The 23,558-nt window shown below is 50.8% G+C and overlaps 1 protein-coding gene across 1 annotated transcript in view; it reads left to right on the forward strand.

The window, feature by feature from the left end:
- Window positions 1–23,297, forward strand: part of ST8SIA2 (ST8 alpha-N-acetyl-neuraminide alpha-2,8-sialyltransferase 2) — a 34,138-nt gene extending 10,841 nt beyond the window's left edge. Inside the window, exons 2-6 of the mRNA XM_075431649.1 lie at window positions 4,833–4,895; window positions 6,857–6,985; window positions 7,519–7,776; window positions 10,798–11,091; window positions 20,833–23,297. Coding sequence (XP_075287764.1) covers window positions 4,833–4,895; window positions 6,857–6,985; window positions 7,519–7,776; window positions 10,798–11,091; window positions 20,833–21,118 — 1,030 coding nt within the window. The 3' untranslated portion in view covers window positions 21,119–23,297. The remainder of the gene's footprint in view (window positions 1–4,832; window positions 4,896–6,856; window positions 6,986–7,518; window positions 7,777–10,797; window positions 11,092–20,832) is intronic.
- Window positions 23,298–23,558: the final 261 nt, after the last annotated feature.

The following is a 23,558-nucleotide window of genomic DNA, read 5'->3' on the forward strand; positions in this document are numbered from 1 at the left end:
TGCGTTGCTCTTCGTCAGCAAAATGAATTCACTTAACAGGGCAGTCCGTGCATCCAAGCCCATCTCTAGCGAGGTGCCAGTGAGTCCCTGACGTTGCAAGGTTGGGCACGTGCCATCCTGTGAATGCACACGGGATCACAGAGCGCCGTGAGCATCAGCAGGAGCATCTACCAAGCTTGGGAGGAGGACAGTGAGCTGTGTGTTTGTGTTTCAGTTTCGGTGGCTGGGCAGCATCTCCCTTTCCCCAAAACTTTTGGTCACGGTGGCTGGGTCCATCTGGCCACGAAGCAGCGTCCCGCAGAGGGTCTGCGAGCGTCCCCCTCTGCGTCCCCTCCCCACCCAGCTGCCTCGGGGACAGCCCGTGGGTCAGGGGGACAGTGGGTCTGGGGGGTTGCTCCCTGACCAGGCCTGGCATCAAGCTCATGTGCACTTCAGATAGAAAACAGCAATTCTGGTCTTGATGACAACATCAGAGCAACCCTTAAAAAAGCCAAGTAAATATAGCTGTGAATTTTTTCTTTTTTTTTTTTTTTTTTTTTTTTTTTAATAGCTACAGACTGCCTTATGGGTACAGCCTGCAGCCATTTCAGGAGACCAACGGCTGCACGTGCTTTACAGGCCAGGGACCGCTTTGCAGATCGATTCCCGTGGTCCTCTGGGTGATGTGTCCTACCCTCTCACCCACCAAGAGCCGTACTCGCTCTCAGCAAGTAAAGAGCAGCGTTTTCCAGAGGACGGGTCTGCTGTAAGCCCGTAGTGCCTGCTCCTGTCCTGGCTTGTGGGACTGTCATTTCTTGGCGTTAGGGGCCAAGCCACTTCGCCCCCAGTGTCCCAGCTGTAAAACAAGGATCATAAAACGCACCTAACGCAAAAGCAGGTTGTGATAACTTAATTAGTAGGTGTTAATCATTTGAACCCCTCAGATAAAAATTGTGGCACGCTGAACTCTCTTTCTGAGGAATTCAGATGGATAAATTCTGCTTAACAATCCCCCCGGGGCTGATTATCTCTCTTTTACGTGGAGGAGGAGGGAGAAGAGGAGGGCTTGGGTTGCCCAAGGTCAGGAAGAGGCAGAGGTTTTCTTTCACCAGGAATGGGCTCCACAAATGTGCCTGAGTGAGTGGTTGGGTACGGCTGAAATTTCTAGCGAGTTCATGCTTGTTGTGCCCGCTTCCCGTGCGTATTGTCTGCCGCAGAGGCTGGGGGGAAGCAGGACCTGGAGGTGGGCGTTGTAAAATATCCATGGAAAACACATTTTTGAATTTGTAAGCCTGAGAATATGGATGCATAAAGCCTGCTCTTCGGGATCCGCTCGCCCAAAGAGGCTGTGTGACCTACTTGTTCACTCAAAGCAGCTTTGATTTCATGTATCGGAATTGCTCGAAGCAAGACCAAACCCTACCTAGCAACAATTAGGAGAATGATTTGAGTGGGAAACAATGAAAAGCGAAGCCAAAACCCTAAACAGCCCATTCATAGTGGGTGAACAGAAAAGTCTTCGCATAACCAATCTGTCAGAAATTATTCATCCAAGAAAATTCAGACCTGAACCATAAGACTATTTTTCTTTTATGTCCTCTGATATATGAATCAGTGTTACTTTACATCTGAGCACAGAATATTTTGACCTATATAACATCTTAAATAGTGGAAATTCAGCTTGAAAATCTCAAAGCAGAAATGAGAAAGGATGGCATAAGCCAGTAATATGGCATTAGCACATATAGATGCAACTTATCACTGGAAAACATCCCAACAGAAGTCAAAAGAAGAGTGTTTTGTAAATAATAGGATTAGGAAGCAGGTTGGTACTTTGTGGAGCTGGCTATACAATCAAACTGATAACAACTAGATTAATAAGGCAATTCAATCTAAACGTTGTGTAGCACTAGAAAGCTTTTCAAAATCAATGCCTATCTGTGCAATTTTAATCGAGGTTGGTCTTTGCCTTTTGAAGCCAAGAGATTTGAAACTCCAGGTCAGCAAGGTATAATAAAATGGGCTGACTTTTTTTTGTTTTTAACGTGTGCCTCTTAATTACTGCCTCCCATTTCTTAATGTTTTCCTCTTCCCAGGTGGGGGAAGCGAAGCAGCACAGCGGTATTGGCTTGCCTGTGTTGGTAGTGAATTATGGCAGACCTGGGAAAATGACCATGCGTGGCTAAACTCCGGGTGTCTTGAGCTGCTGGTTTGCCTGGCTGGTACCCGCCGGTGGGCTGAGCTGAGCAGGATGGCTGGACAGGGCAATGCACCCCATGGTAGCATATTCATAGCGCACGTTGTCTTCGACTGTACAAAGGGAGATTGTAGGGAAGATGTCCAGAAGTTGCAGTGTAGAACACAAAGGGCCAATTTCCACTATTTATGATGGTTTTGAAGCCACAGGAGCATTTTAGGATTCACTAAACCAGCTGAGACCTTCAGCCAAGTGTCGTGCCCCAGCTTCAGGCAATCTCCATGGCTCAGAGAGAGAAACCAAGCCTGGTACAGGGATCAGTGTCTTTGCCAGCATCTCAGGTGTCCACCGAGAGCATTCTGGCTGCTGCTGGCCAGCAAAGCAGTGAGCCCAGTGCCACGGAGCAAGCCCTGCTCTCTCCTCCGCCAATGGCCTGCCCCGTCCGTGTTTATATATGACAACAGAACACTTTGTGCTCTGTTTGGTATTTTGAAAACTTTTGCTTTTCACAGTGTGTGTGTAGGGAAAGTGTAACCCCTGAAACCACCCTTGAGGGGCTGCGCAGCAGTGAGCTGGGAGATGTGCTCTGAACTTGTCTTCCTCACAGCCAGAATCTCTAGCCTGGATGCCTGCCTGACTTTCGGTGGGAGACACGCACGGACCTGTCGCTGGGGGCGAGTAAAGCTAGACTGGATAAATGCATTTGAATAATATGTTGTGATGCTTTGGGTCAGTCCTGCTGTAGCCACAAAATGTGGATGAGGAGGGAGCTAACAGGTCTTCTCCACTTCCTAATTTCTGTGACTTTTTTTTTCCCTTTTCACAGAGATTGTGAACCACGACTTATTCAGGGAGCAGTATTTCTTTTTCTAAGCCCTTAATCCAGTCCCTATCTGTCTTACACCAAGTGTGAAGGAGTGCGAATCCCATTTGGAAGGCTCTTTCAGAGGAGATGTCTCTGAAAGGATGCGTGGTTTGCACACTAATCCAGTCTGCTCCCACACCCCGTGGTGAACCCCATTAAAGCAGAGGCTTGTTAAATGCCAGTAGGCTCTAGGAATAAGCTAGTCCTGCTGTTCCCTTGGTGCACCAAAAAATGAAATAGCTCGCTGACTCTCCGGTTTGTCAAAGGAAAGGGGAGAGTGTCGGAGCAGGGACCGCTCTGACTTGGCCGTAGATGGTCTCCGGCAGGAGGGAGGGGACAACCAAGGCGGCATTTCCAAGGGTTTGATGTTACTCAGCGCTGAGGGCTGTGCTCCGCCGAACAAAGGGATTGACATCGCATCCTGCAAGTCTGAAAATCTTTTTTGATGGCAACAAATGTTCATGCGCTCTATTTCTTTTTTCATTTCTGTCTAACGCATTTGGAATTTTTCAGGAGTGGTACAAATACGTGCTCCTTGAGGTACATTTTCATTAAGGTATATATTTCCAGGTAACAGTATTTCTGCCGGAAGAGAATTTGATTCTCTTTATGAGCGTGTTCATTTGGATATCTGTGCAAGGGCAACAATAAAACAGAGCAATAAGCACATGGCAGTTAAAATGTGTCTGATTAGGAGCCCAGCTCCCACTGAGCATCACAAAGTAGGCAACTGGTTCTTTGTGACCTCTTTGAAAATAGCAAGCTAAAGCAAGAAGGGGCTCTGCAGTCAACTAGATGCAGACCAATACTTGTATGCATTTATTTTGAAGTGAGGATTCACAGGTCATATGATTGGCATTGGTTTCTGAAGGGGCTTGGTCCCACCTATTCTTTGTTATAGCATCGTATAGGTGCTGGAAACTTTAGCTGTCCATTCCCACAGTCTTGCTCGGGCAGGTCTGGCACCCGTCCTTGTTCAGGGATGTCAGGCCACGGGAGTGACAAGGCTGTCACTTCAGGTCTCAGCTCCAGCATGCAAGTGGCTGAGGTGAGTTGGCCTTGTAGCTTCAGCCACGTCACACCAAAGGTGGGGACAAGGGGCTTCAGGGCACTTATGAGATCACAGGGGGTTGGGATGCGGTCCTGAGGCTGGCCTGGGTCACTGGGAGCTGGGAGGAGGTGCACTGTGAGGACGAGGTCTCCACAAGTCACCCAGGAGGCTGGTGGCTCAGTCTGGATAAAATGGAGGTGTTGGGTGGTCTCAACTAAAAGCCCAAGATGAAAACAGTGGTGGGAATCCTGTCCAGGTCATTCAGCTCAGTGGTGGGAATCCTGTCCAGGTCATTCAGCTCAGTCCCCACCTGAGAAGGACAGGGGAGGTGTCTTGGCAACCTGGAGCTGGAGGAGACCTTCTCCATGCTCTGCTAACACCTGACTCGTGAAAGAAAGTAGAGATGTATTTAATGCAACCTGTAGGCTGCGTGCTGCTTTGATGACGGAGACCAGATGTCTTTGATGGCTGGTTAGATCGCGCAGGTATTATTAATTGGGTTGGTTAGGAGCTTTTTTGCCGGAATGATTTTACAGTCGCAGCAGGGCAGCAATGACAGTGGATGTGAAAAGCCCTTCACCGGCATCAGGACATCTCCCTTCTGGATGGGGTGGGATGCCACGGCGCAGCAGTGTCTGTTCGGAGTGCGGAGCCCTTCGGAGCAGGATCTCTTGACTGTTGAACAATGCTTGGCAAAGAGGAGCCGGGTTTATAAATAATGCATTTCCTTTGTCTTGCAGGAGTTCTGGAGGCAGAGGTACAATCAGATCAGCTGTGAACAGCTTACATAGCAAATCTAATAGGTTTGTAAATTAGATTTTGTGTTCATTTGTTTTTGCTGTAAGGCAGCTATTAATCTGCTTCTCCTCTTCGCTGGATAGTGCTGTTCTTATTTAGCAAATGTATCTGTTTCTTTTCACTTCTGCTTTGCATTTTCTTAATCGTTTCTCCCCCTCCTTCCCCCAGCTCAGTGCAATAATCATTTGCAAATAACCAAGGATCTGCAAGTTGTGGTGATTGAGAGAATGAGAAAGAGAGAGTTACTTATTGTGAAAATAAGTCAATGATAGAGTTGCCATTTTCGTGGTTTTACTACGTGCTATTAGAAGAGTGATTGCTGTCTTTGACATCAGAACTTCATTTGGTTTTATCGTAACGCACTTCAGTAACGTCGTTCCACTGTACAGTCATTGCCTGGCATCACAGCTTCATTCAGTGTCTCTCTGTGTTATGTGTACAATAATTTCAAGTCAGCCCAGCATTACCAAGTGGCACGGTTGCAAAGCTTAGTGACACCCCGCGAGACAGGAAGGGTGGTGGCATTCTGTGATGATCTCATCGCAAATGATCAAAACACAGAAAATGGACAAAACCAAAAAAATCCTAGCTATTCCCAAATTTCTTTACCCTTTTCCCTTACAGTTTTTGACACGAGGGGTATGGCAAAGTGCAAGACGCAAACAAATCCAGCAGGCTCGGCTGGCAGCCTCTGGAGAGGTCCTGTACAAACACACACAAGGACCTGGGCAGCCAGCATTTATAAACACATTTCCTTGCCTTTCGGAAACGTTACGTAGTGTGAGCCACAGCGTGTTCTCGGGAGCTCCTTCCCTGGGCTGGAGATGTGCGCCCAGGAGCTGGATGTTGTCCATGAGCCTGGGCCGCCAGCTCTGCACTGTCTCTCGCTCTGCTCCCTCCTTGGGGTTTACATGCTTTTTTACAAATGCATTTATTTACAAACCATTTCCCGGCTGGAATAAGCCCTTTGCACCGGAGAGGGAGATTCCCTTTAGCTGATAGCGAGCGCTTTGGCTGTGTATTTTTCAGAGCGCTCTGAAATGTGAAGGTTTTTTTGGGGCTGCAGACACATGCACAGCTTCTTGATGAGATGCTTGGGTATTCTCTTTGGAGGGCGGCTGGCTGGAATCAAATATTCAGAGGCTCCCTTAATTCATGCCATTTGATGTAAATGGCGCTGAAGCGCTGGGGCTGATTTGCTGCTTAGAGCAGGGATTAAAAACTGGGGTCTCCCAGTGATCATCTCCAAACTGCTGCATCTGGCTGTTGCCCGTCCCCCTGCTTATTTCTGGGTCTGGAGCAGGCGGTACGGATGCTGAAATCCTTGTGCTGTCTTCCAACGGGGCGGAAAAGTTACCAGCGAGCCGGCCTCCCCCTGTTCGGTATGGGATGCTCGTAGCCCAGTCTGCCAAGCAGTACCCAGCAGCTCAGCTAAATTAATTTCTCCTTTGGGTGAAGTGAAGGTTGCACTTCTCTGACGAGGATTTTAACCCGCTGCAGGAGCTGAGCTGGCTCCACTTTGGGGTGCTCACGTGCTCCCGCGAGGCAGCAGCCTCGGCTGCCAGCATAGGAAACATCTCGGTGAATTTTGGGGGGCTCCCCAGGGCTCTGGGGTGTCTCATCTGCGAGTGTCCGTCCGCCAGCTTGTCTTTGCATTGCCCGCCTGTGCTTTTGTGTGCATTCATTTCAACGGCTAGATGTGTGAGACTGGCTTTTCTGCAGAGCTGTGCCTGGCTGTAAGTCTGCGTTCACATAAGCGAGCAGGTATTTAAGGATTTGTGTCTGTCTGCTTGAGTGTAGCAGAATACAAACAGGCTTTCAGTTCTTGTTTAGCTAATAACTACAATTTTGCTTTTCTGATGAAGTTTGAATTCCAGCAGCCAGAGCCGAAGACAGTGATTAGAAGTGCCGTTGGGATGCTAACGGATCCCGTCTCTCTCCCTCTCCCTGTCTTTCTTTTCTCCAGAGCTGAAGTAGTAATAAATGACTCTTCGTCTCCAGCTGTTGTTGACAGAAGTAATGAAAGCATTAAGCACAACATTAAACCAGCCTCATCCAAATGGAGACACAACCAGACACTCTCTTTGAAGATCAGGTACTGGTAATTACCTATAGGACAAGAGACAGATTTGGTCCTCTCCAGTACAAGCTGGCAAATTGCCTCCGTATATCATCTAAAGAAGTCGAGGAAGAAATAAAAGGCTATCTCCTGCTGAGCTAGGCTTCATATCTGTAAGCGATCGCTTGGAAATGTTTTCCCCGCTGAACCAGCTGGCCTTGCAACGATGAAACAAGGAGCGCTGGAGCCCCCATTTTCCAGGCCAAGTGGGACTGGTGTGCACTGGTGGTGGGTGCTGGAGGGGGCAAGGAGACCCTCTCACCAGGGTGAATGCAGGGACCCCTCACTAATGGTGGGCTGGCAGCGCTAGCCTGCCCTGGGAAGGGATGGGTGGAGAAGGAGCAGGCGTTAAGATGGAGATACCTGTTTGTAAGCTGTTCCTGGACCGCATCAGTCGGCTGGGACTGGCCAAGGAGTGAGGGCAGGCGGGAGGCAAGAGTTCATCTTATCTATGACCCAAATTATTGCTGTGCCTCACCTGATGGGGCTGTTTTCTTCCCTGTCCTCAGAAAACAGATCTTGAAGTTCCTGGATGCGGAGAAGGACATTTCGGTGCTGAAGGGGACACTGAAGCCAGGGGACATCATCCACTACGTCTTTGACAGGGACAGCACCATGAACGTCTCGCAGAACCTGTACGAGCTGCTGCCCCGCACCTCGCCCCTCAAGGGCAAGCAGTTCCCCACCTGCGCCATCGTGGGCAACTCGGGGGTCCTGCTCAGCAGCGGCTGTGGCCCTGAGATCGACGCCCACAGCTTTGTGATAAGGTAGGGGCCCACGCCCTGCTGCTCGATGGGGCTGGGGTGGGTGTCGGGGGGGCTTGGAGAGATGGAAAGGGGCTGGAGCCCCAGCACACGTGGTGCAGCGCAGCCCCGCAGCCCTGTGTGCACGCGTAGAGTTCACAGAATAACAGAATCCCAGCATAGTAGGGGTTGGAAGGGACCTCTGTGGGTCATCTAGTCCAACCCCCCTGCCAAAGCAGGGTCACCTACAGCAGGCTGCACAGGACCTTGTCCAGGTGGGTCTTGAATATCTCCAGAGAAGGAGACTCCACAACCTCCCTGGGCAGCCTGTGCCAGGGCTCCGTCACCCTCAGAGGGAAGAAGTTCTTCCTCGTGTTCAGACGGAACTTCCTGTGCCTCAGTTTGTGCCCATTGCCCCTTGTCCTGTCACTGGGCACCACTGGAAAGAGTCTGGCCCCATCCTCGTGACACCCACCCTTAAGATACTTCTAAGCATTCATAAGGTCCCCTCGCAGCCTTCTCTTCTCCAGGCTGAACAAGCCCAGCTCCCTCAGCCTTTCCTCGTAGGAGAGATGCTCCAGCCCCCTCATCATCCTCGTAGCCCTCCGCTGGACTCTCTCCAGTAGCTCCTAATCTGTCTTGAACTGGGGAGCCCAGAACTGGACACAGTACTCCACTTGCCCACGACCAAGTGCTCACCCAGCTTCCTTGCAGATACACCCCGTGTCTTCTCAAGATGCATCTTTAACCCCCGGCCAGGGCACCATTAACCCCCAGCATCTCCAGTCCCAAGCAGTCTCTTCGCTTTTCCCACATGCTTGCTCTCTTGCAAACAAATCTTGTTCTGGACTTTCCCATGGACACAAGCTCAGTTCTTCCCCAAATCATTTCTGTCCAACTTCACCGGGTGCATCACACAATGCCCTGTCTGACGCTGCCCTGTGGCCGCTCCATCCGCAGCACCGATGTCCCTGCAGATGCACTGCCCCATGGCCCTGCAGCAGCGGCTCCTGGCCCCCACGGGGACACACACCAAATTCACTACAGGAGACACTTGAAGTGGAGAGGAGGAGTGCGCCTGCCCTCCCATCCCCGACACCCGTGTACGTCCGTTAGCTGAGGGGCTGTAGGAGTCCGCCGATGATTTATGTATGTGCAGACATTTGCTTTCTGGTGAGTCTATTATGAAGACAGCCCAATCCATCAGCGGCTCACAGAGGCGGTTCCCAGCGTGACGTGGGAACGGGGATAATGTCACCTCTGCCCCCGCTCAAACCCAGCTGCTCCAGCCTCCCTGGCTGCCCGCAGCTCCGTCCTGCCCGCGGGGGACGGGGCTTTGTTGTTTCCATCCTTAAGTGTAACCAGAGCGAGCAAAGGGAAAAATTGCTGATTGCAGTTCTGGCAAAGTTCAGGGAACGGCTTTCACATGAGGCAGCAAAGTTGCAGGAGAAAAGCTTTTCTGTGTGTAAGGATTGGGACTGGAGCAACTTCTCCCCAGCCATGCATGCTGGTGCAGGTCTGGCGTGGACGTGCTCTTCCAACTGCAGGTTATCTGAGTCACCTCTTGAACCTGCGTCTTCCTGGGGAAGGTTTGCTCCATCCAGGCAGCCTTTTCGGCAGGGTTGGCAAAGACCAGTGGTGGGCTCTGTGTCCAGGGTAGAGCTTCACTCTTCAGACCCAACGTTTATTTTCAGGGAGTGGATCAGAAGGGCCCCGCGTGTCAGTAGCAGGATTTTGTTTACGCCATTCCTTTAGTCTCCCCATCTGCAAAGCAGGGAAAACAGTTGTAATGGCTGATTATCGAGGCAGATGGTTAGGATGCAGTTCCTGCTCGTTAAATACTGTAACTTCACTGTAAAACGCTGCGGGAGAGCACGCAGTGTGCGAACACGTGGGTACCCTCTGGTTTTCACCGTGCTGGGGGAACATCTCTCTGGCCTCAGGTTGCATCAGGGGAGGTTCAGATTGGATATTAGGACAAATTTCTTTACTGGATGAGTTGTAAAGCACTGGAACAGGCTGCCCAGGGAAATGGTGGAGTCCCCATCCCTGGAGGTGTTCAAAAAACACGTAGATGTGGCACCTCGGGACAGGGTTTAGCAGCCATGGTGGTGTTGGGTTGATGGCTGGACTTGATGATCTTAGAGGTCTTTTCCAACCTTAATGATTCTGTGATTCTATGATCAGCTGATCTCCGGAATCATTTACCCAGCACCATGTGCATGGCACAGCCACGGCTTAAAAGCTGTGGGTCCTGCCTCGAGGAGCTCTAGGAAACCACCGTATAGCGAGATTGATTTGTTGGCAGCTTGTCCCGCAGCCCCTCAGCCCTCAGCCCTGGCGTGACCCAGGAGCTCATGGCACGGGAGCTCCCGGGGAAGCGCGTGTGCCTGTATCCGCATGCGCAGCCTGAGAGAAGACGCTAATTAATACTACAGAAAGAGATGTTTTTTGAAGGTCATGGCCTCCAGACAGCCAAACCCTCTGGACACCATGTCCTGGTGACCACCTCCCGCTGGTGTCTCTATCGCTGCCGGTGCCACCGGCTCTGCTGTTAGCAGAGACTCACCAGGAAGAGAAAAGAGACTTGGGATAATATTACCCCAGCAGAGCTAGAATTAAGAGGCAAGTGCTTTCCTTGCGTGGGAAAGGCCGTTTCATTTCAAATCTGCTGTGGCAGCAAAGATGGGAGGTTTGTTGCTACGTGTTATTTTAGAACCGTACCAGAAGAGATACCGATCCGTACAAACCCACCCACCAGACACCAAAGTTATGTCTCTTATTAGCATTGCTCCGGAGGAATATGCACACACATGCCATCACGCTGCGGAATGATGACCTGATATTAAGATAGCTCATCATTAGCAGGTCAGTGCGTCTCTAATTTATTGCAGAGACTCATTCTCCCTCCTCCTCCTCCCGAAAGCGAGAGCGAATGGGCACTTCTGACACTGGCCCTGGCTTTTGGCATCAAGCACCCCTCATGTTTGTGGCTGCCCTCTCTCTCGTCCATTGTAAAGGGCTGTTCGGTGTTTCCCCTCGCAGGTGCAACCTGGCCCCTGTCCAGGAGTACTCGCAGGACGTGGGCATGAAGACGGACCTGGTGACTATGAACCCCTCGGTCATCCAACGGGCCTTCGAGGACCTGGTGAACGAGACTTGGAGGGAGAAGCTGCTGCAACGGCTCCACAGCCTCAACGGCAGCATCCTCTGGATCCCGGCGTTCATGGCCAAGGGGGGCAAGGAGCGAGTGGAGTGGGTGAACGAGCTCATCCTGAAGCATCACATCAACGTCAGGACTGCCTACCCCTCGCTGCGCCTGCTGCACGCTGTCCGAGGGTGAGAGCATTGCTGGTGGGATCGGAGCCAGGATTTTGTGAGCTTCCTGAGCTGGAGAGCAGTCGATGGGTTCGTGCTGGAGGCAAACGGCACGAGCTGTTTCTTTCTGCAGACCTTGAGGAGGGCTCCACGTGCAGTGGCTGGTCCCTAGATGAGAACTAGAGACCACCTCACAAGCAGGGTCTCCCCACTCTGCTCTACTGAGCACGAGGTCTTTTAGCCATGCAATATAGCAGCCCAAGTCTTACAGCACTTTGCTAGCTGTAAGCCATGATAGCTCCCCAACCTACGTTAGGGCTTTTCTTGGAGAAATGCGTCCATGCTGGTTCACTGAGTTTGTTTGTCACCTTGTTCTTGAGTGACACGTGCGATTCTTGCACAGCTCCTCAGGTCAAGGAGCTCGTGGCAGCGTAGATGGGCTCAGCAGTGGCAGAGGCTCAAGGAGCCTCTACACTGCTGTAACGGTGCTAATTGCACTGCTCATCTTACATGACCAGCCAAGGCAAGGAGGAGACTGAAGTGGTCTGATCTTGCTGATAAGCTAAATAGGGCCAGGTGGTGGTGAGTGGACTTACTGGGAGGGAAGGAAGGGTTCTTTCTGCTCTCTTCTTGCAGCTTCAGGTGTGTGGGAGACACAGCTGTGGTGGGGATGGGGAGGTTATAAAAGAAAAGGAGCCCCAGGGGTGAGACTTCCATCTAAATGGCTTAGGGATGGAACAGTCTTTTGCTTTCTTGCTTTGTTTCTCCAGGGAGGGTCATGATGCGTTAGGCATTTAGGGCGTCTAGGCAGGTGATGGCTTATGCTAGAGATGGCTTAGTGGCAGTAGTTGTCCTCTCTGATCCTTACTAGACCCTGTTGATCTCCCGGGATGGGAATTCAGTTGTGTAGCTGGTGCTCCCACTTCTAAGCCTCAGCATTAATGCTTCTTGATTGCTTTTAGCACTTCTTCCCCTGCACACCTCTGAGCCTGAGCTCTTCTGGTCAGTTGGTCCGTGCTGGCTGTTGCTGTGTTCCAGCTCAGGTTGCGTGTCAGTGCAAGGGGTGGGCGCAGGGCAGATTTTGGGGTCGTTACCCACAGGAGCAAGCCTAAGGGGGTGCTCTACAGGCAGGCTGGGAGGAGTGGAGGCTCGGCATCACAGGCAGCAGTAGTGGGCAAGAGGAACCATGTCTTCCCCAAGTACCTGTGTCTGAGGCTTCTCTGGGCTGGAAAGGCATCTTATGGAAAAAGCTGGCTTTGAGGTAAAGAAAGGGAAGGAAACGATACCACAACTCACAGAAAGGGAGAGGGGGAAGGAAAAAAACCCCACAACCCAAATTCTGAGCTATTTCTAGCTGTAATTGACTTACTTTCATCTGTCAAAATAGAATTAAGCTCCTGTAATAAACCCTTTAAATCAACAGGCTGCTAATCCTGTGCTGGCAACCATTCCCAGTGCCAGAAACTTCCCGTAGGAAGCTTTGTGGAGGGATTGGCAAGGACTGGACATGGCTTTCCCACGGGAGAAGAGGAGGATGCCTCGATAAGCTCTGCTGCTGAGCTTATCTTCCAGCTTGCGGCACCTTCCTGGCCCTCCTGGGCTGGCTGGTGCTGTGGTTGTCCCTGTGCATGTCCCATGGAGCAGTGTTGGAGCCACCCCCGGTGGCTGGCAGGTCCTGCCTGGCTGGAGGGGATGCAGGGATTTTGGGACAAGCCCAAGGGTTCCGCACTGTGTCTTGCTGCACAGAGCGAAGCATCCGTCTCTCCCATGGCTCAGAGCAGCGTCTTCCTTTTGCACGTGTTAGTGTTCTCATGGGTTTTAATGGGGTCACGCGCAAGGAACGTGGGTTCAGGCTTCTGAAACCCTGCTGGGGCTCAGAGGGATGCAGCCAGTCAGACCAGCAAGCGAGTGAAGTCGCCAGTGCTGGTGAGCGCCTGTGATGGATGTGGTACCAGCATGTGATCAGATGCTGGCTGATGCTGATGACAGGCTGGTTGTACCCGGTCTGAGCTACAGCTGAGACCTCAGCCCTGTCCTTTGGGCTGGTCACCGTGCTGTGGGGCAATGCAGAAAGGTGGGTCACGGCTGCGCTGAGGCAGCACTAATTCAATTATAACCGCAGAAGCCAGTGCTAACCCTTGTCAGGTGTTGCCCACTAAGCCAAGGTTGCTGCTGCCTGACCTGCTTTCCTGCTCTCACACTTATCAGCAGGAAAACAAGGATGCCTAATTAATGATTAATACATTTAAAACTGCAGCCCCCTCAGAAAGCCAGAACTGATGGGAGGACTTCAAGGCCCACCCAGTGTGTTGTAGCCTGGCCAAGGAGCTGTGCAGAGGGACCACCCAGGATTGGGGGCAAAGGGCTTTGCTGTTCTGGAGTCAATGTTAACCCTTTCCTCAGTGCAGCCTCCTCAGGTTTGGACTTGGATGGATTTCAGAGTGATTCAGGCAGTACTGAATGAGCTGGCCACAGCTGGGGGGTTGAGGGTGGTGGTGTGCTGATGCTCTTGGTCCTGTATAGGATGTCTCTCAGGTACCTACAGAGTTGTCCTGACCATCTGCTCAGGGTAATTGATATGTAGTTTGGGATGAAGAAGGAGTCTTTCCTCAGGTCAAAGTGACCAGAATCACTAGGAGTTTACTTATTCGTCTTCTGTGATACTAATTCCTACAATCTTCATGTGATTTTGCTTATGAGCTCCTTGCTCTTACAGGGATATGGTCTCCAGCGACTTGCCGTGTCTCTCCAGCTCTCTCTGAGGAACATGGTGGTTCCTAGCACTACCCTTTGACAGATCTGAGATTTGTGAAACAAATTTTGTGGCACGTGGCATGCCGCAGGGAATTGGTAATCCACAAAGGCCCACAGAACATCCCTCTGTGCTGCAGTGGGCTGCGATTGCCGAGATGTCCTGTCTTCTCCTTTGCTGGATAAAGCTACACTTTGTAATCTATGCAAAGTTGATTTGGAAATCACCAAGAAATTGGAGAATTCCTTCAGCCAAGGCACTCTTTTATGTATTTTATTTTTTTCAAGGAATAGCACTTTCTACAAAGACTAATGTTATCTCAGCCAACTTCAATTCGCCTACAAAAGCTTTGCCTTTTCTCTTCTTCCTTCACTTCCAGTGAAATACATTTGTGAGTTCTTGACTGCTCCTTGAACCGCTGTATTTATTGTCCTGGTCTTCTTTCCCCCAGACCAGAATGCATTGCAGTGGCAATTGAGCATTTTTTTCCTATCATTTTGAGTGTATTTGGGGCATTTGTAGGGTGTGCATTGCCGAGATAAGTAAAAAGCATTCGGTTTTGTTGTCCTTAACAGCATCATTTGAGACATCACCTTCCTAGCTGTGAGGGTGCCTTAAATGTTTGCTGATAGCTTTTTGTGTTGATGATTCTGGATAGTCTCTGCAGTAGGACGGAGGCTCTTCTTGCACGGTTAAGCCCCCATCTCCACACCGGGAGGGGAGAGAGCCATCAGCATTTCGATGGAGGAGCTCGGAAGGAAGCCGAGTCGCTACCTAAGGCTGAGGAGGAAAGCTGTGCTGTGGCAGGGAGCCAGCTCACGGGGATGGGGATGGTGCCATGCGTTTCGGGGGTGTGTGACTCACTTCAGAGCGATTCTATAAAATGTCTCCTGAGCAATTCATCTGGCGAGTGCAGTGCTCGTCTCCTGGCTGAGAAGCAAGCAAGCCCCTTATAAGTCATCTGTTAGTGTCTCCAAGAAGCCTTGTAATCCCTATTGCCAAGCAGCTTTTGTTAGAGCAATAACATGAAATGCAGGAAGCAGGGGAAAATAATTGTGTCTGGAGGTTTGACTATCACTCCTTGCAGAGAATTCATGGACACGTTTCAGTCTGCCGTGTGTACTCTAGTCTGGCATTTCTCACTGTGTCCATCACGAGGGTCTCTTGGCAGTAACCAATTCTAATCCCGTAAGATTTTGTTAAGAGCTTCTTGAAAGAAAAAAAAAATAAAAAAATGAATAAATCTTCCGTCTCCTTGGCTAGATCTCCCGTTAAGTTTAACATCCAAATAGCTGTGACAGTTTGTGTGTGCTCTTCGTGACAGTGATCTCCTTGCTCAGTGTCTGTAGTTTGCGTAGCACAGCTCTGCGACGTGTCCTCAGAAGTGCAACCTGGTGGGGCATCAAGTGGATTCATCTTTGCCTCAGATGTCTCCCTGGGTCCTCACACCCAAACAACATCTAAGCCTTTGCTGATTTTTCAGGGCGGTACTGCTCAGCCGCTGGCTTTCCCATCCGTCAGCCGTGGTGGAAACCCTCCCCTGGTCCCTCCTCGCTTCGCGTCCTGAGCGTGCCGCGTTCTTTCCAACAGCCTTGCCTCGCTTGGAGACACGCAGGACACGTGTGCAGGTTATTCTCCTAACCTCTCACTTTGGTCACATCACCCCGCTCTTCTGCATCCCGCCACGGGCTCCCCTTTTCTCTTAGCACATCAAAACTAAGCTGCTGCTTTTCCTTTTCACAGCTCTCCCAGCTCATCTTTTCTCGCTCTGTGTCTGGAAGTCAGTTCTGCTGTTGATTAGCCAGCGTCACCCACTCGTGGGGTTGCTGAACCAACTCCTTCGTGTTTCCTCCCTTAAGGTACTTTATGGTTACAGGGGCTTCTCTGAAATGTCTGCCCTGGGGACTCGTGCCTTAAAGCCCTTCCTTTCTGGTCCCACAGAAGGTTTAAGGACAGTGGTCCTGCACTCAGATGAGGGATGAAGATGACCAAAGTACGTGAGGAGAAAAATAGCTGCTCCCAAGTGTGTGACTGGGGTAGGATGTGGGGGACTATGAACTCCCCGTAAAACCACGGGGAGGTTAGATCAGTGGGTATCCCACAGATAAATCCTGTGTGAGCAATTATTCTTGCCCCTTCTGCGCCTGAGCAAATGAGGCATGTTGTATCAGAGCTGCGGCGTGTCTGCACTGGGACCCCGAGATGATTGATCAGGAAGAAGATTTAGGCTTTTCTTTGTCAAAAGAAGGGGAGGGGCATAGGAAGGAAAGGGGAAAGAAATAAGGTAATCCTCTTCCCAGTTACCTGCTTCTTCTTCTGTCTGTCCGGAAATGGTTTAACTTGTGGATGTTGAGTACTGTGTGTGTTTGAAAGGGCACCGCAGATCTCAAGACCTGGAGGAGAACAGAGTTATTTGTTATTTGTCCATGACTCAGCGTTGATTTCCTTGTGCCAAGTCACTAAAACCAGACCCAAGCCCCGCGGTACAGATCCAGTCTGGGTAGAGAGGCTTGATTTGGTGTTTGGGCTTTGCCCAGCATGCAGATGAACACCAGCTGTGACTCCAGATCCATCTTCTGGAGTCTACGTTAGCATGAATCTGGATGGGGACCTGCCCATTCCGACCCATCCAGCACAGAACTCATCACTGTATGTGGCTCTCGGCTGTTTTGGTGGAGGTGACAGAGCAGATACATGGATAGAAGAGGGCTGGGAGAAGCTGGGTGGGGGATAGCGGTTTCTCCCCCGACTCCAGCACTTCATCTCCATCCACCCAGCAGCCAGGATACGTGCGGGTCCTGTCCTTGCCTGCACCAGTGCGAGTGCGGAGCACCGTTGGGGCACTCGCTCTGATTATCTGTAGTTGTTTTTTCATGAGTATTAATGGGCGCAGGGTGCGTGTGGCAGACTGATAATACGCTTCTGACAGTCAAGGACTAGCACCTCCACAACAGCTTGTGTTTGTATCACACTTTTATGAATAAGCTGTTTTAAAGGGTCTAAAATTGCATTATTTCAGCTATTCTGGTTTGTATCACTAAATAATGCAGCTGATACTGCTGAAACTTGATTTCTTCATTGACCTGGGCTTCTTTTATTCATTTCATCAGGGCGATGGATTTTCTGTTCATTTTATCCTGCAGGTTAACCCTTACCTGGAGGGTACAAGTTACCTTAGGGTTTTCTCAGACGCATCAGGAGGCAATGGGTAAGCACAGAGCAGGACCCTGCCCTTGCTACTGGTCCTCAAACCCTGCCTGCGGGGCAGTTTTGCACCCAGCGTTTCAGCCCAAATCAAGGTCAGGCTCTGCTCCCTGAATTCAGAGATGCTGGGGGGGGATGAGCGCTGTCAGCACCGTGGTGTGCGCGCTCCAGATGTGCGCGCTCCAGATGTGCGATGTGGAGGCTTCCACAGTCCCTGGCTTGGGCAGGAGCTGTGGCTTCCTGCGGGTGGTTACAGAGCGTTTGGTCTCCTGAAGGATTCCCACTGGGTTTTCAGGTCCAAATACAGCGGTCGCTTTCCTTGTGGCTGCAGTGCAGCCCCTCGCAGAAGGGTGATGGTCGGGCAGCCGGCAGCAGTGCTCAGGAGACTTCTTAAATTTCTTGGAAACTTTTTGGGAAATTGATGTTGCTGAGGAGCAACCAGACCCACCTACCAGCTAGCACGAGACTCTCCGAGCTGCTCTTCTTGAAGCCTCTGTCCTCGGCTGCCATCAAGTACTGTTTCAGATAGGTGCTAGGGCTTGTGTCTAGACTGCGTCCTGACAAGAGATGGCCTTGAAGATCTGATGACATTTTCCATCTGTCATTATCATGATCTGAAACAAGAGCTGTCTCAGGCCATTTTTGCCTGACAGCATCACGGTTCCTGTTCGTAGCTGCATCCCACTCAGGCACCAGCCTATCTCTGTAGCTGCGTACACCCCTGAGGGTTTATTTACAGAAACGACACAGCACTGGCTTGTGAAGGAGGTCCAGGCTGTGAGAACGGCTCCAAGAAAAGAGGTATTGGGTTTCAGGACTGCTCTTTGCTCTTCTCTTTTAATTGCTGTCTCTTTCCGTAAAATGTTGCAGTTAATAGTTATGGTGATTGGTGTAGCCCATTTGAAAAATAATTACTGCCTGCTTCAAGATTATCTTTCCTCCTAATTAAAATCCCGGACCTCACATATTAAAGGTGTGCTGTTGACACAGCATCCCATGTGCGCCTAGACAACCTCATTTGGATTTACAGAATTAATTAGGTTTTATTTCCATCCCCAGCTGTTCTCTTCTGCACCAGGAATGTGGCCGCTGTCTCAGTTGGTCAGAGGTGGGAGAGATAAGAGGGAGATCTGCCTGCGTAGCTCCCACGCTCCCATCACAAACCAGCCATTAAAAAGTATTCCCCAGACCTCACCGGAGGATGTCCCACCTTCACTGTCCAGGAAACAAATTGCAAGTGCTGTGGCATGGCCTATGTTATGGTTTGGGCATTATAGATTACGTGTATCATCTGTGTGGGTGGGCTGGGACAGCCTGGAGTCCATCACCATCTCCCAAAGCTTCATCCAGCAGCGAGAATTTTTGATGCTGTAGAAGCAAGGTTTGTCATCCTTCTTGTCTTCCCACTTTCATGCCTGCAATAGAAGGGAATGTGGGTGATAGAGCCATTTTTTAAATTTTTTATTATAGGAATATGAATTGTGATTGTTCCCTACCCTGATATTACTGAGCGAGCACTCCCTAGCTGCCTGTGCTGAGGTGGACACGCCAGGTTGGTTTTGTTAGGGCTGCTTTTTGGTGTGGGTTGTGCGCACTTGTTGGTCTTGGTGAGGGTGTTTGTGCGTGCTGGGTTGCAGAGGACGGCGTGCTGCTGTAGAGCACGTTTGTGCTTGAGCCAGGTCGCTTTTGTCATCGCCAGTACGCTGAAAACATTGCTGATCACATCACTGTCCTGCGCCCTCACGCAAGGGCCACTCCGTCACGCTGTCAGGGTCGGTGTACGTTCACGCATTTTGTACAAACTCTCAGCAAAACCTAAAAGTTAATATTTTGGGCAGGCCAGGAGTTCACCACTACGTTTTTGTACTCCACCTGGCAAATGGATAAAAGCAGAGTTTTAAGGCTGAAGCAGCAGCGGGACAAGCCCAGCTGGTTGTGTCTTCCCCCAAAACCAGCCGGTGATGTGCTTGACAGTTCTTCCCAGGCAGTTTCCCTGCTGGATGAGGATACCCTAATTCACAGAGTTAAATGGTTGTGACAATCTCCCATTTCTCTCCGCACACCAGGGGTCTAATGTGCTTACCAGTAAACTCATCAAGGAGGCTGTTTTATGGCTACCTGTGGGAGGAGGTTGCCTTGGCACCGCAGCGAGCTTTGCCATGTCCCCATAGCGCAACCCATATGGCTGGGCAAGCCCAGAAGATGCTGATGCTGTGCCCCTCTGAGATACTGGTTTTCCCCCAGTTTCCTGCTCCTTTTTTGTGCTGGGCACCAAGATGAGCCAGGCAAGGAGGACTGCCTTCCCAAAACATTGTACTCATCCTTTGCTAAAGCTGCAGGCGCTTGGACACCCCTGGGGTGCGGGACCCCAACAGACACTGCCGTGCCCATCCTGCACACGCCAAGGCGGTCACTCTGCTTCCAGAATTTAATTCACTAGAAAAGTCAATTTTTCTCTTATCTGGCTGAGAACAAGCAAGTACATTTTGTGCCTTGGTTGCTAAATTTTAATGGCTTTTATGAAAAGCTAATTTGCAGGATTAGGGTTCAGTTCTCCCAAGGGTTCCTGCTGTCTGAGTGCCAGACCCTCGGGAGCCCGGTGGAAAGTGCGAATGAGGACCAAGACACTTTCCACGGCTCCGCATGCGACAGCGGGACCCAGCTGAGGATCCCAAACCTCTGGGTAAGAGCGCCGCTTCCTCGTGCCTTTTATCCAAAGTGCTGCCGGGCACTCACCTGAACTCAGGCGCTTTGAAATATCTATTTAAAAATCATCCAAGGGCTTGACCGGGCTGCGAGATGGTGGGATGGGCTGCACCAGCCCTGCCTGCTGTGGGGCAGCGCCGGCATTGGACGTGCTGGAGGAGGAGGGAGTACACCCGGCGGGGACACCTTCTACCTCCCCCAGACCTTCTTCTTTCTGATTTTGCTCCTCTGACAAGTATCTTTCTGCTGAGCAAACCAGAAAGATTGCCTGGGCAATAAATACTGGAAACGTCTTCTTACAGGATGTTTGATGCTGCAATAACTTTTATCGGCAGCCCAGAAATACAGCTGCTGATACCGTTTCTGCTCATGCATCACTACTGGGTGCCTCCTTCCCCTGTTCTTTTTGCCATCCCTCATAAAAAGTAACGCACTTGTCGGCAGCGAGCACAGCTGACCTCCGTATCGCGTGTTATAAATCTCAGCATGCCACGTTGTGTAACTCGTGGACTGACGCTGCAGAGTGTGGTGATGTGTTTTGGTCCAGGATGGCAGCAGCAGGCGCTGGGTGTGACGGGCACGCAGCGGCGTGGTTTAGCTCTTTCAGCCTGGTGACCCTTTATTCCAAGGCAAACGTTTTTACAGCCCTGTGGCGTTTACGGTCAGAGTGAAAAATCTTCATTCATCAATGAAGATCATCAGCGCGTGTGTCTGCTTCGAGGGGTTGCTGCGGAGTCCACTTGACATGTGGATGGTTTGGTCTGGGGTATTGATCTCCTAGGCTGATTGGGAGATAATTGTAGGCTGAAGTACTGAAGGCCACCGTTGCAAGCAATTTGTTTTTCATAAAGGATTGCCGAGGCATGAGATGCTTCAATGCCATAGCAACAAGTGTGATGTAACCGCCAGACAGAGAGCAGGAGGATGCTTATTCATGAAGCAGTCCCTAGAGAGGCTTTGTCTTGGCATGGAGAACTCTTCTGCTAGTCAGAAACCTCTCGCTTTGAATCACCAATATCTCTCAGAGGCTGGAGAGAGAAACTGTGAGAGACGCGAGCTTCATGTGCGGGGGAATAACAGACTTCACTCTCCCTTTGCAGGTACTGGCTAACGAACAAGGTGCACATCAAGCGACCCACCACCGGCCTCCTCATGTACACCTTGGCCACTCGATTCTGCAACCAGATCTATCTCTACGGCTTCTGGCCCTTTCCCCTGGACCAGAACCAGAATCCGGTCAAGTACCACTACTACGACAGCCTGAAGTACGGCTACACCTCGCAGGCCAGCCCGCACACCATGCCCTTGGAGTTCAAAGCCTTAAAGACGCTGCACCAGCAAGGAGCCTTGAAGCTGACAGTGGGGGAGTGCGACGGGGCCACGTAGGGTGGTCCCCGGCCGCGTTCCTGCACAGCCACGGGAGGAAGGGGAGGGGGCGGAAAGGACGAAGTGGTGCCTGGTGGGGTTGGTTGTCTTTGTTAACGCGCAGAACAGTGACACAAATATATATACGTGGTACCTATATATATTGACCTGAGTATTATAACTGTTTGGTGTTCACCAAGGAAGGGGCAGGAGAGATGCGGGAGCATCTGGCATGACTGGCCCGGGCAAGACCCCTTCCCGTGGGCTTGCTGGGCTCGGAACGGCGTTCGACCTACATCCAAAAGGTGTGAAGGTGGCCTTGGTTTTTGAGGGTATTTTAGGTGATGGGTAAACGTTAAGCCGTTTGTCGTGACTGGTCCGAGGTTGGTAGTTAGTTTGTTTGGCCAAGGACGCTGGCGCTCTGCAGCGAGGCACGTTCTTGGCCCCGTGCTCGTGGCGGGGAGGGGAAGGGGCAGGGAGCGGGGTGGGCAGGGAAGGTTTGTTGGCGGCTCTCACAGCCGAGGAACTGCCCGCGGCACCGAGCAGGACCCATCTGCCCAGCAGGGACCGGTGCCTGGCAGAGTCGCGCACAGATCCATCCGAAACGTGGACCACCGGGCAGAGCGCAGCCCTCAAAGAGGCGAGGGAGAAGCCTCCTGGGCTGCACCTTGGTCTCCAGGAGGCGGTGGGGAGCTGTGCTAAGCTGATCCTGGTGACGTTTGCTTGGAGGGGAGATGTGAGGGCCTCCAGAGAACGGGCGCATCGGCGATGGGCCGGGTGGACGGTGAGGAGGATGCTGAGCATGTATTTTCTCTTCCTTTCCTAAGGAGCAATTTAGAGAGGAGCAAAGATGCTGGAACGTGGCAGGAAAGAGGTTTGCTGCCGCAAACCGGCACCATTAGTATTGTCTTACTGTGCCTCAGTCAAAGACACTCAACATCTGTCAGGGCTCTTGAACACCATAAGTACATCTAGCTCTTAATTCCCAAATGCTACCTGCTAAGCAGCCTGCCTTCTCCCCCCCTCCGAAATGATTGGTGATAGGCCTGAGACCCAGCCAAGCAGAAAGACCGCAGGACTTCAAGGGACTTTGTCAAATCTAAATAATTTATTTTCACTTTCTCCACAGAGAACCAGCATACAGCGCTGTATTCCTGAAGTCCCGCTCTGTCCTTTCTTTCAGGCTCCAATTAGCTCTTACTCTGAGCAGTTAAATAGGATGTCAGGTGGGTCTTGATGGGATGCTTGTCTAGTGATCAACGTCAAAGAATTAATCTTTGCCCATTTTTCTTTTTCAGAGAGAACTCCAAATTTAAAGACCTTTTTATAACCGTGTTTGCTTTTCTCCTAAATTTTGCGGGTTTTTGAGGGAAGCAACTGGTCTGATTAGCCTGCTTAAATTTTTGCCTCTGTAACCTACTCTGTTTGTCTCCTAGATAGTGCTCAGTGCCAAAATGCAGGTGAGTCTGGGGTTCAGTGAGTGCAGTTTGGGTTTAATTTGTGGGAGAGCAACGAACACTGCACAGGCGAGCCTCGGACACGCGCTGCACTGCTTTCATGGCTGGGTTTCATCACCTTTGTGCCTCCTCCTACTGCTGTTTTTTTCAGTTAAGAAGTGTACAGTTTGGGGCTGAAATACTTGACATTGTCTCTTTAAAAACGGAGTGCTTCAAGTGGTAAAAGGAAAAACTCACGTTTTGGGACGTAGAAGCTACTGTACCCATAGGAGCCTCCAGCCTGCTAATTAGCGTCAGACGAAGATGCCTAAGATTAAGGTATAAGCAATGTTATAGCGGATCAACGTGGGCTAATCTGCCGCTGAGGGGATGTTTCTTGCCAACTCCAGAAAATTATTTCTTTTTATGTATATCTTTTTTAATAAACCTGGCTTTTTTTTATTATGATTTTTACTTGAGTTCAGTTGCACGATAAAGCTAAACCTGGCTGTGAACCTCAGCTTAAGCTGTTGGGGTTTCCTGAGGCAGGAGGAGACAGGGTAAAACTGCGAGATGGAAGTAGTCTGCAGTCCCGAGGAGCTCCCCGCGATTCAGAAGTGGTTGCTAAAGCCGGATAATTCCCTGGTTTGTCCCCGGCGTGGAGAAGGGACAGAGTAGGGATGATACTAAAGCCAACTGTTGTACTGGGGGGCCTGGGCCACGGTACTGACTGCTGTTAGCAAACCTTCTTTTTAAATAAAAATACAAGAAATGATACAAACGCGCAGGGGTTTTATTTTTAATTAGTTTCCATTGACTAGAACGGTGAGAAGTGGGGTGAGACCACAAAATGCCATGACAATTAAATGGGGAGACCCTGTAGCCTTCTCTGCCAGTGACAGGAGAGGGGAAGGCTGGGCTTGTTTGTCCATCTGGGGTGGGCGTCAGTGGTCTGCCCCAGGGGACAGCTGAAGCCACCAGGATGTCCTTGCTGTGCCTACAGAGACTACGGAGCTGAATCCAAT

The sequence above is a fragment of the Opisthocomus hoazin genome, chromosome 10 (genome assembly GCF_030867145.1).
Source record: "Opisthocomus hoazin isolate bOpiHoa1 chromosome 10, bOpiHoa1.hap1, whole genome shotgun sequence".
NCBI classification, from domain to species: Eukaryota; Metazoa; Chordata; class Aves; order Opisthocomiformes; family Opisthocomidae; genus Opisthocomus; species Opisthocomus hoazin.